We start from the raw sequence: 14,642 nt of genomic DNA, 5'->3' as shown, positions 1-14,642 counted from the left end.
TGACTAAACTAATTTTTTATTTAATTAAAATGTTTTGAAATAGATGACTTTGTGACACCAATGAACCATTCAATAAGTCAATAAGAGCCCATGAGATAGGAACTCCTCCAGCATCTTTGGGTGACCGTGATACCAATGTAAAGGTTAGGGTGACAGGGCAGTCATCATTATATATACTCAACTCAACTTTATTTATATAGCACTTTTTACAATTTTCATTGTTACAAAGCAGCTGTACATGAGACATATTGACTATAAGCAAACCAATTAAAGTTGTACCTGCAAAAACAAGAAAAAGGTGAAAACAAAGAAGACAGACATACCCACATACTAACACACACACACACACGCACGCACGCACGCACGCACACACACACACACACACACACACACACGCACAGAGAGAGCACACATTTAAGATAAAGGAGAGAGAAGCACAGGTCAAATATAACAGACTATAAATTCCTATATGCAATATTAATTAAGTAAAACTTTAAAATTCTAAAGCAGCCCCCCCGGTCAGGCAGATGGAAAACAGTATGCAAACGGTGGCGAGGAACCCAAAACTCTAATCGAGAAAAAAAACCTCAGGAGAACCCAGGCCCAACCAGGGGATTCCAGTTCCCCTCTGGCAAAAGCTGCTGCCTCTGCACAAGCTCCAGAGAGCTTGCACAACAAGGCTAAATAAAATAAATAAACTTAATAATAAAATAAATTATAGTTTAAGATTATCATTAATAATCTAATAGCATTTGAAGTTTTGTGGTGAAGACATGTCAAGAGACCGCGTCCTTCTTTATCCAGCTCTATCATCTCAGCTCTTGTCAGGTCCCCACTTCCCATTCTCCGCTCTACCATCAGGTCAGGCCATGAACTGCATCCTGCTCGCTGTGGTAACCTTGGAACAATGAGACAAGACTGGCTGAGAGTAGAGTACTGTTCTGCACTCTTTGATGCAACAAGTACATCAGTTGTGTTTTTGGTTCCGGTTGATCTAACTAGTGCAGCCTAAACCCTCAGAAGATTTATATTATGGAAGTCTAGTGTATGCAAGATTAAAAAGATGCGTCTTTAGTCTAGATTTAAACTGACAGAGTGTGTCTGCCTCACGGACAGTGCAGGGAAGACTATTCCAAAGTTTAGGCGCTAGATAGGAGAAGGATCTACCACCTGCACTTGATTTTGAAATTCTAGGTATTACCAACTGACAGGACGCCTGAGAGCATATACTCATGCATGACTTTTAAAAAAATGCAATTTGATGTTATTTCTATTGTTTTATTCTATTGTTGTATTTTTACAGTTTGTATTGCTTATGCAAGTAAGATCTAAAAAAAAGCAACATCTTAGCTTACATCAGAGGCCAGTTTCATAAACTTAGCCAATAAGTTAAGACTGTGTCTTAACAACTTGTCTCACTGACTAGCGATTATTTAGGACCAAACAGTCAGTTTCCGATTTCAATTAGACCAATCTATATTTTTTATGTAACTGACTTTAAGAATCTATGACCAGTCTTGAAGAAAAAAATTAGACAACTAACTTGTAAGACTAGTCTAAATAGTTTATGCAACTGACCCCAGCTGTTTTTTGAAACAAAGATTGAAAGTTGATGGGTGATAAGTTGCATAGATCCATGCCTTTATTTTATTATTATTATTTTTAAAAACATTGGCCCACTCGCTCACTGCCCTTCAATCCAGCCTCTTCAATATCTCTATTCTCCAGGATAAAAAAGGGTTAAGAGTAATTCTTATATTTGACTATTAATATAAATAATCATATTAATAAACATCATTATGTCTCTCTAAACCTCTAAAACCATACAATAAAACGCTGCAATTATTGCGTATCGCCATGTTCAGTCGATGCATCAGTAGATCTTGCACTAGTGTCATCATATCGCTGTCAAAAGATGTTTTAAAAAAAGTTCCTCTTCAGCTATTTCACCCCTACACGAAAGGTGGCAGAGCTGGGAGATTTTGCAGCTTCTCTGAGAGCCTAAATAGTGTAAGAAAATATAGAGAACGAAAATAAAAAATGTCTTGGTAGAAATAATTAAAGCATTTATATTACAATTTTTAGAAATACAAAGATATTTGAAGGAACAGGTCCACAACCACCATAATTTTGACTATAAACATTGTTGTTTGAATACAAAGGACTTTTAATTTGAAAAAAAATCGAGCTACCACACTTTTATTATGAATACCGACATTGTTGTGTTTTTTCCACGCTGAGCTAACGCACCGAGAAAATGTCTCGAATTTATGTGGGAAAATTAAGCTATCGCGCCACCGAGAAAGACGTGGAAAGGTTTTTTAAAGGCTATGGAAAGATACTGGAAGTGGACCTGAAAAATGGGTGAATTATATTCTCATGCAAGCAGATTACATTTAACGTTAACGTTACAGCCGATGCAGTGCGGATGAACTGTTTGTTCTTTGCTAAAGATACGTTTCATTATACACTGATATTTAATTCATTATCTAAATACATAGTGGGGAAATAACATAAGAAAAAAGAAAACTAGCGGTAATGCTCAAGCTACATTTTATATACGGAATGGACGATTTTCTAATCGCATTCAAAAGCCAAATATACATTTTTGTCCTTTCAAATGCACTGTTTTACATCCCATCTCTCACTCTGTTCAGGTATGGCTTTGTGGAGTTTGATGACCCTCGTGATGCAGATGATGCTGTGTATGATCTCAATGGTAAAGATCTTTGTGGGAAGAGGGTGAAAGTGGAGCACACCATAGGACAGAGGCGTGATGGTGGCAACAGATATGGAAGAGGTAAGATATTCATGTAATCTTCATGGAGTTAAACATTTATTCTTTTGTACAATGTTAAAACTTTGTTAAGCTTCTCAGCAAAGATGTCTGGTTTAAAAACAGTCAATCACATCTTTGTGTAAGCAATGAGAAGCATGAAAAATAGTATGTAACATTACTGCACTTGCATTTAACGTTACTAAGGATGCAGAATTCTTTCCATGGTAGTCATTTCATTCATGGGTGATACTTCAGTTAGAGGGACTTTTTGTTCCTTAATATGAGTTACAATGATGTAATAGCCCATATTACAATAGCTTTGAACATTTAACTGTGGCTCACTAATTGCATTTTTTTTCTCATTTTAAAATTTGCCAGAATGTCTTCATTTTAGCCTTGTCCCTTGCTTATACGAAGATAATCAAGACTTTTTCAATATAATTAACAAGCATGTATGTGTAGTTTTTTATATGTGATATACAAGAAATGATAAGTGACAGGGTGAAGTAAGTGAATTTAGAATCCGTGATTTTTTTAAGTACTTTTAGCTCAATAAATTTGAGTATTTTTTTATAAAAATGTGTTAGACTTTTGTACAAAATTCTAAATCATAAAACAAAAAATCGCATCATCGCACTTAAATACTGAAGCAGATAAGTTTGATTAATTGCTCCGATCTTTATTTCAAGACATAAAAATGATCATATTTTACTGTAGATAAGACATTTCAAATTAAGCAGTTAAGTTTCTTTTTTCCAAGTTGTCAAAAGCGCCTCTAATTGAAGAATTACCATGATCTTTGTGTTTTTGTGCACAAGAAACAAAGTAATTCTAACACTGTAAATTCTGCTTGATTATTTGCAGAATGTTTTTGCAAATGCAATAAAGTGAACTATTTTTATTTAATTTTTTTATTTAAAATAATGTCAATAAAGATTAGAAATTAATTGAATAATGTTTTGTTAAAAGAGCCTGCCCTTTTGCTGGCCATGGTGTCTCCCCTTCCCATGCCACACCTCTTTGACCAAACTGGGCCCCTGGGCAGACCATTAAGCGAGCCAAAGTGAACCAGGACCACTTTTCCCATTAAGCCAGGTGGTGAGGATGCCAAAGAGTTTAGAAGATGTGGGTTAAGCTCTTTTTGGTGTCTAAATTATTTGGTTTAATTTCTTTTCCTCTATGAAATCAATTTAGATTTAAGGACAGAGTAAGTATGCTATTTGGTGAAGTATTGTTAAAAGTACAGTACAGTTTGTAATTGATGACACTATTAAAACTAAATTTATTGTCTAATCATTTATATTACAGTTTTTGTAGTGTTGATCTTTTGTCTGCACATAAAAAATCAACAGCTAAATGTCTGTCTTAAAGCTTGTGTTTGGTACTGTATTTTCTATTGTCTGTCTAGACCTCTTTACATCTTATTCTCATCACTTTGAAGGTAACCGGTTTGGTCGTGGAGGGGGGGACAGACATGGCCCACCTACACGCTCAGATTACAGACTTATTGTGGAGAATCTTTCTAGCCGCTGCAGCTGGCAGGATCTGAAGGTACAGGGCACACACCACTGAAAAAAAAAGAGAAAATAGTCTGGTTTCTTCGCTGTGATGTAACCAATGTATATTGGCTTTCATGTGTCAACACAGGAATATTAGTAACTTGCTATAAAAGAATAATTCTGTGTCATGAGATTAACATGTCACTGCTTCATACAAGGACTACATGCGACAGGCTGGTGAAGTGACTTATGCTGATGCTAATAACGGCCGCAAGAACGAGGGCGTTATAGAATTCAGGCAGTACTCTGACATGAAAAGAGCCCTCGAAAAACTTGACGGCACCGAGGTCAATGGAAGAAAGATTCGTCTCATTGAGGACCGCCCTGGTGCCAGACGCAGACGGTCCTACTCCCGCAGCAGCTCCAGGTGAAAATAGGCAGTAGTTAATTATTACTTGCAGTATTCTGATGTTGTGTAATTGTGGTTAAGTAAGCTAACTTTGTACTCATGATCTTTGCAAAACTCTAAAGTATCTGGCTTTATTCACACATCTCTCAGGTCTCGCTCTAGGAGCAGGAGGTCTCGCAAGAGCCGAAGTCACAGTCGAACCAGCTGTCGCTCAAGGTAGACAACTAAAACATACGTGTGGTTAAAGACTTGGATCCATAATACAAACTTAGTTCGATGTGAAACGACAATGCTTTGGGAAACTTCAACAGTGTAGTTAAGGTAACATTTTAAATTAGATTAGTATATGGGATGTTATACCATAGTGCTTTATAAAGGAATGGTTCACCCAAAGATCAAATATATCCCATAAGTTACTAACCATTCATGCCACCCTAGGTGAACATGTAATCTTTTCTTCTGCTGAACACAATCGGAGTAATATATAAGATCCTGACTCTTCCTACAGCTTTATTATGCCATTATAGAGTGACTGTGTTTGTGAAGCTTCATCATAAAAGTCATCTAAACGACTCCAGCAGATTAATAAATGTCTCCTGAAGCAAAACAATACATTTGTGAGCAAAAACTGTTAATATTATGATCTTATTTAGCCAAGAAAGGTCACATTAGAATTTGAACAGGTATATAAAAGAACTACAATCAATATGGCATGCCGGCTCCACAAATCTCAACACTGGATCCTACTGGTTCTGAGACGCATAAGAAGTTCATTGAACAGCCATCTTAGTATAATAGTATAGTTTAGTATAGCTATTTGTTTTTGGCATTTGCATCTTTATATAGATAGGACAGTGGAGAGTGAGACAGGAAATTATGTGATGAGAGAGAGGGAGAGAGGGGAACAGGAGCCGGGAAAGGCACAACATGTCAGCGCACAGTCCACTGGCGCCGACTAGTATAGTTTTAATATATCTCTCTTATGCTTAAATGTGTTAAAAGTAAATGAGATTAAATTTAAATGATAGAAATTGCGATATATGTATAATTTGTATACATATACAGAAGTGCTCAAATTTGTTGGTACCCCTCCACAAAAAACGAAGAATGCACAATTTTCCCTGAAATAACTTGAAACTGACAAAAGTAATTGGCATCCATCATTGTTTATTCCATGTTTAATAGAAATCAGACTTTGCTTTTGATTTTTTATTCAACATAATATTGTAAATAATAAAGCAAATGAGAATGTCATGGACAAAAATGATGGGACCCCTAACCTATTATTTTGTTGCACAACCTTTAGAGGCAATCACTGCAAGCAAACGTTTTCTGTAGCTCTCAATGAGACTTGTTAACAGGTAGTTTGGCCCACTCTTCCTGAGCAAACTGCTCCAGCGGTCTCAGGTTTGATGGGTGCCTTCTCCAGACTGCAAGTTTCAGCTCTTTCCATAGATGTTCCATAGGATTCAGATCAGCACTCATAGAAGGCCACTTTAGAATAGTCCAATGTTTTGTTCTTATGCATTCTTGGGTGATTTTAGCTGTGTGTTTTGGGTCATTATCCTGTTGGAGGACCCATGACCTGCGGCTGAGACAGAGCTTTCTGACACTGGGCAATACGTTTCGCTCCAGAATGCCTTGATAGTCTTGAGATTTCATTGTGCCCTGCACAGATTCAAGGCACCCTGTGCCAGATGCAGCAAAGCAGCCCCAAAACATAACCGAGCCTCCTCCATGTGTCACTGTAGGTATGGTGTTCGCTTCTTTCAAAACTTGATTTTTTTCATCTGTGAACATAGAGCTGATGTGACTTGCCAAAAAGCTCCAGTTTTGACTCATCTGTCCAAAGGACATTCTCCCAGAAGGATTGTGGCTTGTCAATATGAATTTTAGCAAATTCCCGTCTGGCTTTTTTATGTTTTTCTTAAAAAATGTTCTTCTTCCATGGAGCCCACTTTTGCTCAAAAAGAGACTGATGGTGCGATCAGAAACTGACATACCTTCACCTTGTTGTTCAGCTTGTATCTCATTGGCAGTTAACCTTGGTTCCTTTTCTACCATTCGCACAGCATCCTTCTGGTCAATTTTCCTCTTGCGGCCGCACCCAGGGAGGTGCTACAATTCCATGGACCTTATCACGAGTATCACAGGACCATCGAGCTGCTTGGAGATGGTCTTGTAGCCTTTACCTTTACCATGCTTGTCTATTATTTTCTTTCTGAGCTCCTCGGACAAATCTCTCCTTTGCTTTCTCTGGTCCATGTTCAGTGTGGTGCACACAATGATACCAAACAGCACAGTGACTACTTTTCTCCATTTAAATAGGCTGAATGACTGATTACAAGATTGGATACATGTGTGATACTAATTAAAGAAACTAATTAGTTTGAAATATCACTATAATCCAATTGTGTATTATCTTTTCTAAGGGGTACCAACAAATGTGTCCGGGCCATTTTAGATTATCTTTGTATAATAAGCAATAATTCATCTCTTTCCACAGCTTCTTTGCTTTATTCTATGACATACCAAATGCATGCAAGTATACATGATGCAATAGCTTTTAATTTCATCACTCTTCAGGAGGAATGAAGCATTATTTCAATGAGCTGTAAGGGTACCAACAAATTTGAGCGTTCAAAACATCACACGCTGGCGCCATCTGCTCGTGATTAGGTTGTAAAAGCATCGAGACCTCGGGCCAAACTCAATGACAGATAATACATTAACAATTGCTTACGTTTTTTTAAAAATGTAAATTATAATAAATTATAAATCTATACATTTCATTAAATATTAGTGCCTGGATTTTGTGTTTTTGTAGTATTTTATTATATTTATTAGAGCATTAACACAATTAACCATCACTTTCCTCACGTGTTTGTCATTAAAGCTGTGTAGACAAAGGTAAAGGTCGTGTTATACATCTGAAAAGGGACAATGTTAAAAAAAAATTTTTTTTAATTCAGTGTTACACAAAGTTAGCTTTATTTCCAATTAGTAATTGTAAGAACTCAACAAGTTTCACATTTTGTTTTAAACCCCACAGGCTGGTGTGTGAAAGGGAAATTATGTTTTGACAAAAAGTAAACTGTGATAAGTGTAAAACAAGGCAGAAGCATCATTGTGAATTTCTTTTTAAGAAAATAAGTTATGTTTAAGCACTTACAGTAAATGACTCACTATTTGCAACACAACCTCTTTTACAAAAAAATCCTCCACCACTGAAAATAGCTGTCAGTTTTTGATCAAGTCGCTAAAGCTTCATAAATGTCCTTTGGTCTAGCTAAAAATAAAATAGAAATGAATAATGTATACTGTGTATTTTGTAAATATTTATATTTTTATGACTTGAGGGTTTAATATTTAGGCTATATAATGACATCAAAATGTCTTCTTTACTCACTGTTGTCTGTAAGATATCCAGAAGATGCCTTGTGAAGCACTTTATACACATTTATTACACCTTGTCTACTATGCCCATCCAATAAATCAGGGTGTTGGAAGTGCATTTTTTTCAACATTGATGAGGTGGTGTTATGATAACTAAGTTGCTATCACAAATCATACACCCCGAAAACTTATCTACTTATCTTAGATATTATGTGTCTAAAAGCGAAATTATCATTTTTTGCCTACTCGGTCTTGTTTGTGTTTATAGTACAATTTGTCTAGATTTCCTGTCAGGTAATTAATTGCGCATCTTAAGATGATACAGTAACTGACTATAGATTTCCACAAACATAATTGATTCATTTCTGTTTTATAAATCTACATAATCGACCACCTATTAGTGAAAACCATAGCAGACATTGGTTTATGAGTTCACTTCCAAATCACCAAACATGAAACATGGGAGTTTCGAAAACATAATGAAACAGAAATGATGTAACGAAGCCTTGTTTGCTAAAATCACGTGACTTGGCCAGTTTGATACGCGATCTGATGCACTGATTCAAAACAAAAAATTCATAAAGGTTTCAAAGCTTGATGAAGCAGTCTTTCAAAAGCGCCTATCACTAGGCTATGTAATGCAGTCAGCAGTTACAAATCGGTTATTTTATAATGGCTTAGACCCTGCTTCACCAGTCAGATTCAAGGGCCAGAACCGACCCTTTTATAACTGTTATTTTTTATCAAAGAGAGCTTTTCCACCATCGCGCCGAATCGTTCTAAGCACAATCTGAAACGGTTACAGTTATGTTTCCACGTGAGCCTGGTTCGACACGACACGATTACAAACTGTTCTCGGCTCGGAGAACCGTGCTGAATCGTGCTAATGAATGCCCGCAGAGCCGTTATAGCTCAGTCTCTTGTGTTACAAAGGCACCCCATGACGCGTTTATGTTTACATTCTAAAAATTTCCGTTATCAGCCCTGCGGTGGAAAATGAAACCATTTACATACCGGCTGGCATGGATTGGCACAGAGTGGAACGATTAAGCAAGGAGAACGATTCGGCGCGATGGTGGAAAAGTGCTCAAAGATGTTATATTAACAAGATGTGCCACTGGCACTGCCATTACTTGGAATGGGAGTGCAACACTCAATATAGCCGCTCTAGTGAAGGAAGTCCCACCTTCTATGTAATAAAAAGAGCCAATCGTCAAAGACTGACGATTCTCTGGGCCGAGGCTCCACACAGAGTCACGTGATGTTCTTGCCAACATGTGCACAAGTGCAGAACCTGAAGCGACCTCAGAAAAAGTCTTTCTTGTTAGTTATAATTGGTCAGAAATTGCTATTTACAGTAATTGAGTTTTTTTCCAACGATTTTAGAAATATCTGCCTTTCCCCCATTTAACTCTTGATTTGATGTTTTTTTTTTACTTTTCTCCATCCTTTTCAGACATTCAGGCTCTAGATCACGCAGCAGGTCAGTCAGCAAGAAGGCAAAGGACAGGAGCACTAGAGGAGAGATGGAAGAGAGCAGCAGTGGAGCTCGCAGCCCCCACAACAAAAAGAGCAAAAGGGGTGACTCTCAGTCTCGTTCCAGGTCTCGATCAAAGTCAAGGAATAACTGGTCTCTTTCCAAGGAGTCTAGGAACAAGAATCGGGAAGCTCAGTGTGATGAAGAAGGCAGAGGGGCTGAAGGGTCATGCTGGTCAAAGTCCCGCTCTCGATCTAGGTCACAAACGCCCCCAGATGCTGATCTGCAGAGGAGGTCCAGATCCAAATCTCGCTCTCGTTCGCATTCTAAATCTTATTCTCGATCCCGCTCACGGTCTAGGTCATAAGATTAAATATTGTCCTTTCTTGCCCTACATTCCTCTTCTGAAGTCCAGTTTTTAGTTTTTTCTTTTATTCTTTTTACCTCAAATTGATAAAGATTTGGTAAAATACTTCCTTATTCATTGTTGGTTTTGCTGAATTCTTTTAGTCCCAGTGTTATCAATAATGTTGCCCATTTCTTTTCTGTAAAACACAATTCAGGTTTTTGTTTTTTTTTCCAAGTAAATGAGAAAAATTACTTATTCATTTTATTAATCTCAAGCATCCTTCTTAGTATTTTTTGTTAGAATGTTGCTTGAATGTGTGTTAAGTCAAGAAAAGGAAAAGTGATCCTAGAATAGATGTCTAAACATTTGCATTGCATATATGAGAAGTTGCCCCAATTACAATTAAGTGTTAAGATGGGGATGATTTTATGTTATTCCTTTAGATCTTTTTACTATGACTTTCTCCATAAAAATAATAAAAAAAACTGCCTCAGAATTTGTTCGTCTAGTTCATTTGTTGCTCATTATTATTTACTTTTTTGCTAATTGAAACATTTTGAAAAAATGAACAAACAGTTTTAAAGGAGTCATTTGATGAAAATCCAAATTTTTCTGTGTTTAAGTGCTGTAATAGGGTCCCCGGTGCATCTAGAAACCCAGAAAACGTGAAAAACAAGATCCCAGTAAGTTTGTTTTGATGAGCCTTTTCCCTGCAAGCATGTGAGAAATCGAGCAGTTCAGATTTCAATCCTGTTGTGACGTAAAAGCAGGATCTTATTATAACATTACCGCCCCCTAATCTACACAATTCCACCCACGGAGCTGCCGCCATTGTTGTTTTCACAAGCAACAGCGGTGTACGTGACGCCATGGCTAAAGTTAGTGGACGAGTCCTAACCTCGGAAGAGACAGGAATGGATTTATTTTATTTTTAGTGGAAATCCCTCAGAAACCATAAGTAAAAACCTGCTTGTTTGCGCAAATCACTTCAAGCCGTAGTGGTTTATCAACCTGGGACATTACAAGCAGGATTAGCTAAGGATTAGGTAAAATGATTTCTCCTATAGGTCTCCTGTATTATTTGGTGCAAAGGTACTCAACTTCAGGCGATCACATTTCAACCACATCATACACAAAGGGCCACCAGCTTGCTCCAGACTTTTGTGAACACTTCAATAGATTACAGAAAATCTGTTTCTTGCACATATCGATTGTTTCACTTTAGAAGACCTCAACAAATCGCTGGGATCAGCAAGTATTTTTTGTTGCCTGTATTTGCTTTATTGACTCTCAAAGTGACTGTCAGGTTACTCAGACAGAATCCAAAGAAAGCAAAAGATCCTTATTAAATAAACATAAAGGGCTTGACAACAAACGGAATGAATGAATGAATGAAGAGTCATGTGTTCACTCACAGTCAGACAGGAAACATAGCATAAATACAAATCCTGACACTAAGACCGTGAGTGGGACGTCATGCCCTGACACATAGGACTGTGATCCTGGGCAATAATAGGACTAGACAATAAACACCTACAGTACAGTACATGACTGCTGGGACATTGACAAACGGAACCCACAGACTTGCATTTTATATATAACCTTTGACCTGTTTATAGCATCAGATAAAGGCAACATCTCACTCCTAGTCTTGCTTGACCTTAGTGCTGCGTTCTATACTGTAGACCAGGGGTGTCCAAAGTCAGTCCTGGAGGGCCGGTGTCCTGCAAAGTTTAGCTTCAACCCTAATCAAACACACCTGAACAGCTAATCAAGGTCTCACAAAGCAGACTAGAAACTTCCAAACAGGTGTGTTGAGCCAAGTTGGAGCTAAACTCTGCAGGACAGTGGCCCTCCAGGACCGACATTGGACACCCCTGCTGTAGACCATAACATACTTTTTGATCGTTTACACAATTATATCGGTATTCAGGGACAGGCACTACAATGGTTCAGATCTTACTTATCTGACAGATATCAATTTGTGCATTTAAATGAGGAATCATCAAATCTGACACAAGTAAATTATGGATTACCTCAGGGATCGGTTTTAGGACCCTTGCTATTCTCCATATACATGCTTAGAAAACATGGAATTAGTTTCCACCTTTATGCAGATGATACTCAGCTATATACTGTATCTCATCAAGACCAGATTATTCCTTTCAGCTATCCAAATTGACAGAGTGCATCCAAGACATAAAACATTGGATGAAGACTAGCAATTTCCTCTTTTTAAATTCCAATAATACAGAAATATTACTTATTGGACCAAAGAAACGTAAACAGAATATTTCGGATTATAACCTGCATATCGAAGGCTGCACTGTTACTCCAACAAATACAGTTCAAGACCAAGGCATTATATTAGACAGCAATCTGTCATTTGGAAGTCACATCTCAATTGTCACAAAAGCAGCCTTCGTTCACCTTAGAAATGTTGCCAAACTATGATATATTGCCAAACTATGAAATATTCTGTGTTGCTGATGCAGAAAAGCTATTTCATGCATTTGTGACCTCAAGAATTGACTACTGTAATGCACTACATGCATCATCAATTAATAAACTACAGTTAGTTCAGAATGAAGCTGCCAGAGTTCTAACCAGGTCCAGAAAATACGATCACATAACCCCAATGTTATCAACCCTTCACTGGTTACCCATTAAGTATCGTATTGACTTTAAAATTATTTTAATTACTTATAAAGCCTTAAACTGTTTAGCCCCTACATACATAACAGACCTTCTACCACACTACAACCCATCACGCTCTCTAAGATCTCAAAACTCCAGACTTTTGATAACACCTAGAATAACTAAATCCACCAAAGGGGGTAGAGCTTTCTCATACGTAGCACCTAAACTCTGGAATAGCCTTCCCGATACTATTTGGGGGTCAGACACACTCTCCCAATTTAAATCTAGATTAAAGACACATCTTTTCAGCCATGCATTCTCCTTCAATGCATAAGATGCTAAATAAAAAAAATGTAATGAACAGCAGCTACGCTAATTAGTCTCTTTCTGCCTTCCTCCCCCGTCTCGGGATGCACATCCCGAAGTAGGGAGAGATTACGCCAGGTCCAGATGAACGTCATATGCCCATCCCTAACTAAGATCAAACCAGCTCCAGTTGAACATCCCATGCCATCCTCCTGCGAGAGCCTGTGGACTGACTGACCATCCCAACTCCAGTTCAGGCAATCCCATCACCATCCAAGAGCAAAGACGGACTACTTGTCACATTAATGCTAAACAGCATTTACAATACTTAGTATTTAATACTTAGTATTTAGTATTTAATACTTAGCCGGGCCGGGGTCTCAGGATAGTGTGAGAATCACCGGGCCCAAGTTCTAGGCAATCTGTGGACACGGAGAATGCTTGTAGGTCCGCTACCCTCTTGAGCGCCATCCAGAGAGCCGTCTTCATCGTGAGGTGAGAAAGAGCGGCATCTCCGAGGGGCTCCAGGACCGCTTCAAGGTTGCAAGAGGGTACGGAGTGCGGGTGAGGCGGTAGCCTTCCCGCGCCCCTTAGGAACCAAATGATCAGGTTGTGCTGTCCTAGAGACTTACCAGCAACTGGGTCGTGATGAGCGGCAATAGCGGCTACATACACGTTCAGTGTGGAAGGGGAGAGATTACTCTCGAGTCTCTGGAAGGACAGCACGTTCCCGATCGAGCAACTCCGAGAAGAGCACCAGGATGAGAAGAGGCACCACTTACAGGTGTATAGCCGCCTAGAGGCCAGGGCCCTAGCCTGAGTGATTGTCTTAACCGCCGCAGGGGGTAGGCCACTCAGGATCTCCTCGTCCCATCCAGGGGCCAGACATGGAGGTTCCAGAGGTCTGGCCTGGGATACCATAACATGCCCTTCCCTTGGGAAAGCAGATCCTTCGTCAGGGGAATTGGCCAGGGGTAAGCAGTCGTCAAGAGCATTAGCTCCGAGAACCAAGTCCGGTTGGGCCAGTATGGCGCAACTAGTACACTTGATGCTCCTCTTCCATGACCTTGCACAGGGTCTGTGCAATGAGGCTCACTGGGGGGAAGGCGTACTACCGCTTGTGACAGAGTACTACACACTCTGTCAGTTTAAATCTAGACTAAAGACGCATCTTTTTAATCTTGCATACACTACTCTTCCATAATATAAATCCTCAGAGGGTTTAGGCTGCATTAGTTAGATCAACCGGAACCAAAAACACAACTGATGTACTTGTTGCATCAAAGAGTACAGAACAGTACTCTACTCTCAGCCAGTCTTGTCTCATTGTTCCAAGGTTACCACAGCGAGCAGGGTCTCTTTCCAAGGAGTCTAGGAACAAGAATCGGGAAGCTCAGTGTGATGAAGAAGGCAGAGGGGCTGAAGGGTCATGCTGGTCAAAGTCCCGCTCTCGATCTAGGTCACAAACGCCCCCAGATGCTGATCTGCAGAGGAGGTCCAGATCCAAATCTCGCTCTCGTTCGCATTCTAAATCTTATTCTCGATCCCGCTCACGGTCTAGGTCATAAGATTAAATATTGTCCTTTCTTGCCCTACATTCCTCTTCTGAAGTCCAGTTTTTAGTTTTTTCTTTTATTCTTTTTACCTCAAATTGATAAAGATTTGGTAAAATACTTCCTTATTCATTGTTGGTTTTGCTGAATTCTTTTAGTCCCAGTGTTATCAATAATGTTGCCCATTTCTTTTCTGTAAAACACAATTCAGGTTTTTGTTTTTTTTTCCAAGTA

The 14,642-nt window shown here is 38.7% G+C and overlaps 1 protein-coding gene across 1 annotated transcript; it reads left to right on the top strand.

The window, feature by feature from the left end:
- The first annotated feature begins 2,206 nt into the window (after positions 1-2,206).
- On the top strand, positions 2,207-10,398 carry srsf4 (serine and arginine rich splicing factor 4). Its single transcript, XM_057355332.1, has 6 exons — positions 2,207-2,364; positions 2,658-2,800; positions 4,221-4,330; positions 4,497-4,705; positions 4,838-4,903; positions 9,540-10,398. The coding sequence occupies exons 1-6, from the start codon at positions 2,258-2,260 to the stop codon at positions 9,925-9,927; spliced, it is 1,023 nt and encodes a 340-aa protein (XP_057211315.1). The 5' UTR covers positions 2,207-2,257; the 3' UTR covers positions 9,928-10,398.
- The last annotated feature ends 4,244 nt before the right edge of the window (positions 10,399-14,642 follow it).

This window comes from Triplophysa rosa, linkage group LG16 (assembly GCF_024868665.1).
Source record: "Triplophysa rosa linkage group LG16, Trosa_1v2, whole genome shotgun sequence".
In the NCBI taxonomy this organism is placed as follows: Eukaryota; Metazoa; Chordata; class Actinopteri; order Cypriniformes; family Nemacheilidae; genus Triplophysa; species Triplophysa rosa.
The sequence above is the reverse complement of the archived record's forward strand: the minus strand, read 5'-3'. Positions and strand labels throughout refer to the sequence as shown.

Bases quoted from the DNA above. Each gene is read 5' to 3' on its own strand.
- srsf4 (XM_057355332.1), top strand. From the start codon at position 2,258: ATGTCTCGAATTTATGTGGGAAAATTAAGCTATCGCGCCACCGAGAAA. The intron at 2,365-2,657 runs GTGAATTATATT...CACTCTGTTCAG, and splicing joins GAAGTGGACCTGAAAAATGG to GTATGGCTTTGTGGAGTTTG. The intron at 2,801-4,220 runs GTAAGATATTCA...ATCACTTTGAAG, and splicing joins TGGCAACAGATATGGAAGAG to GTAACCGGTTTGGTCGTGGA.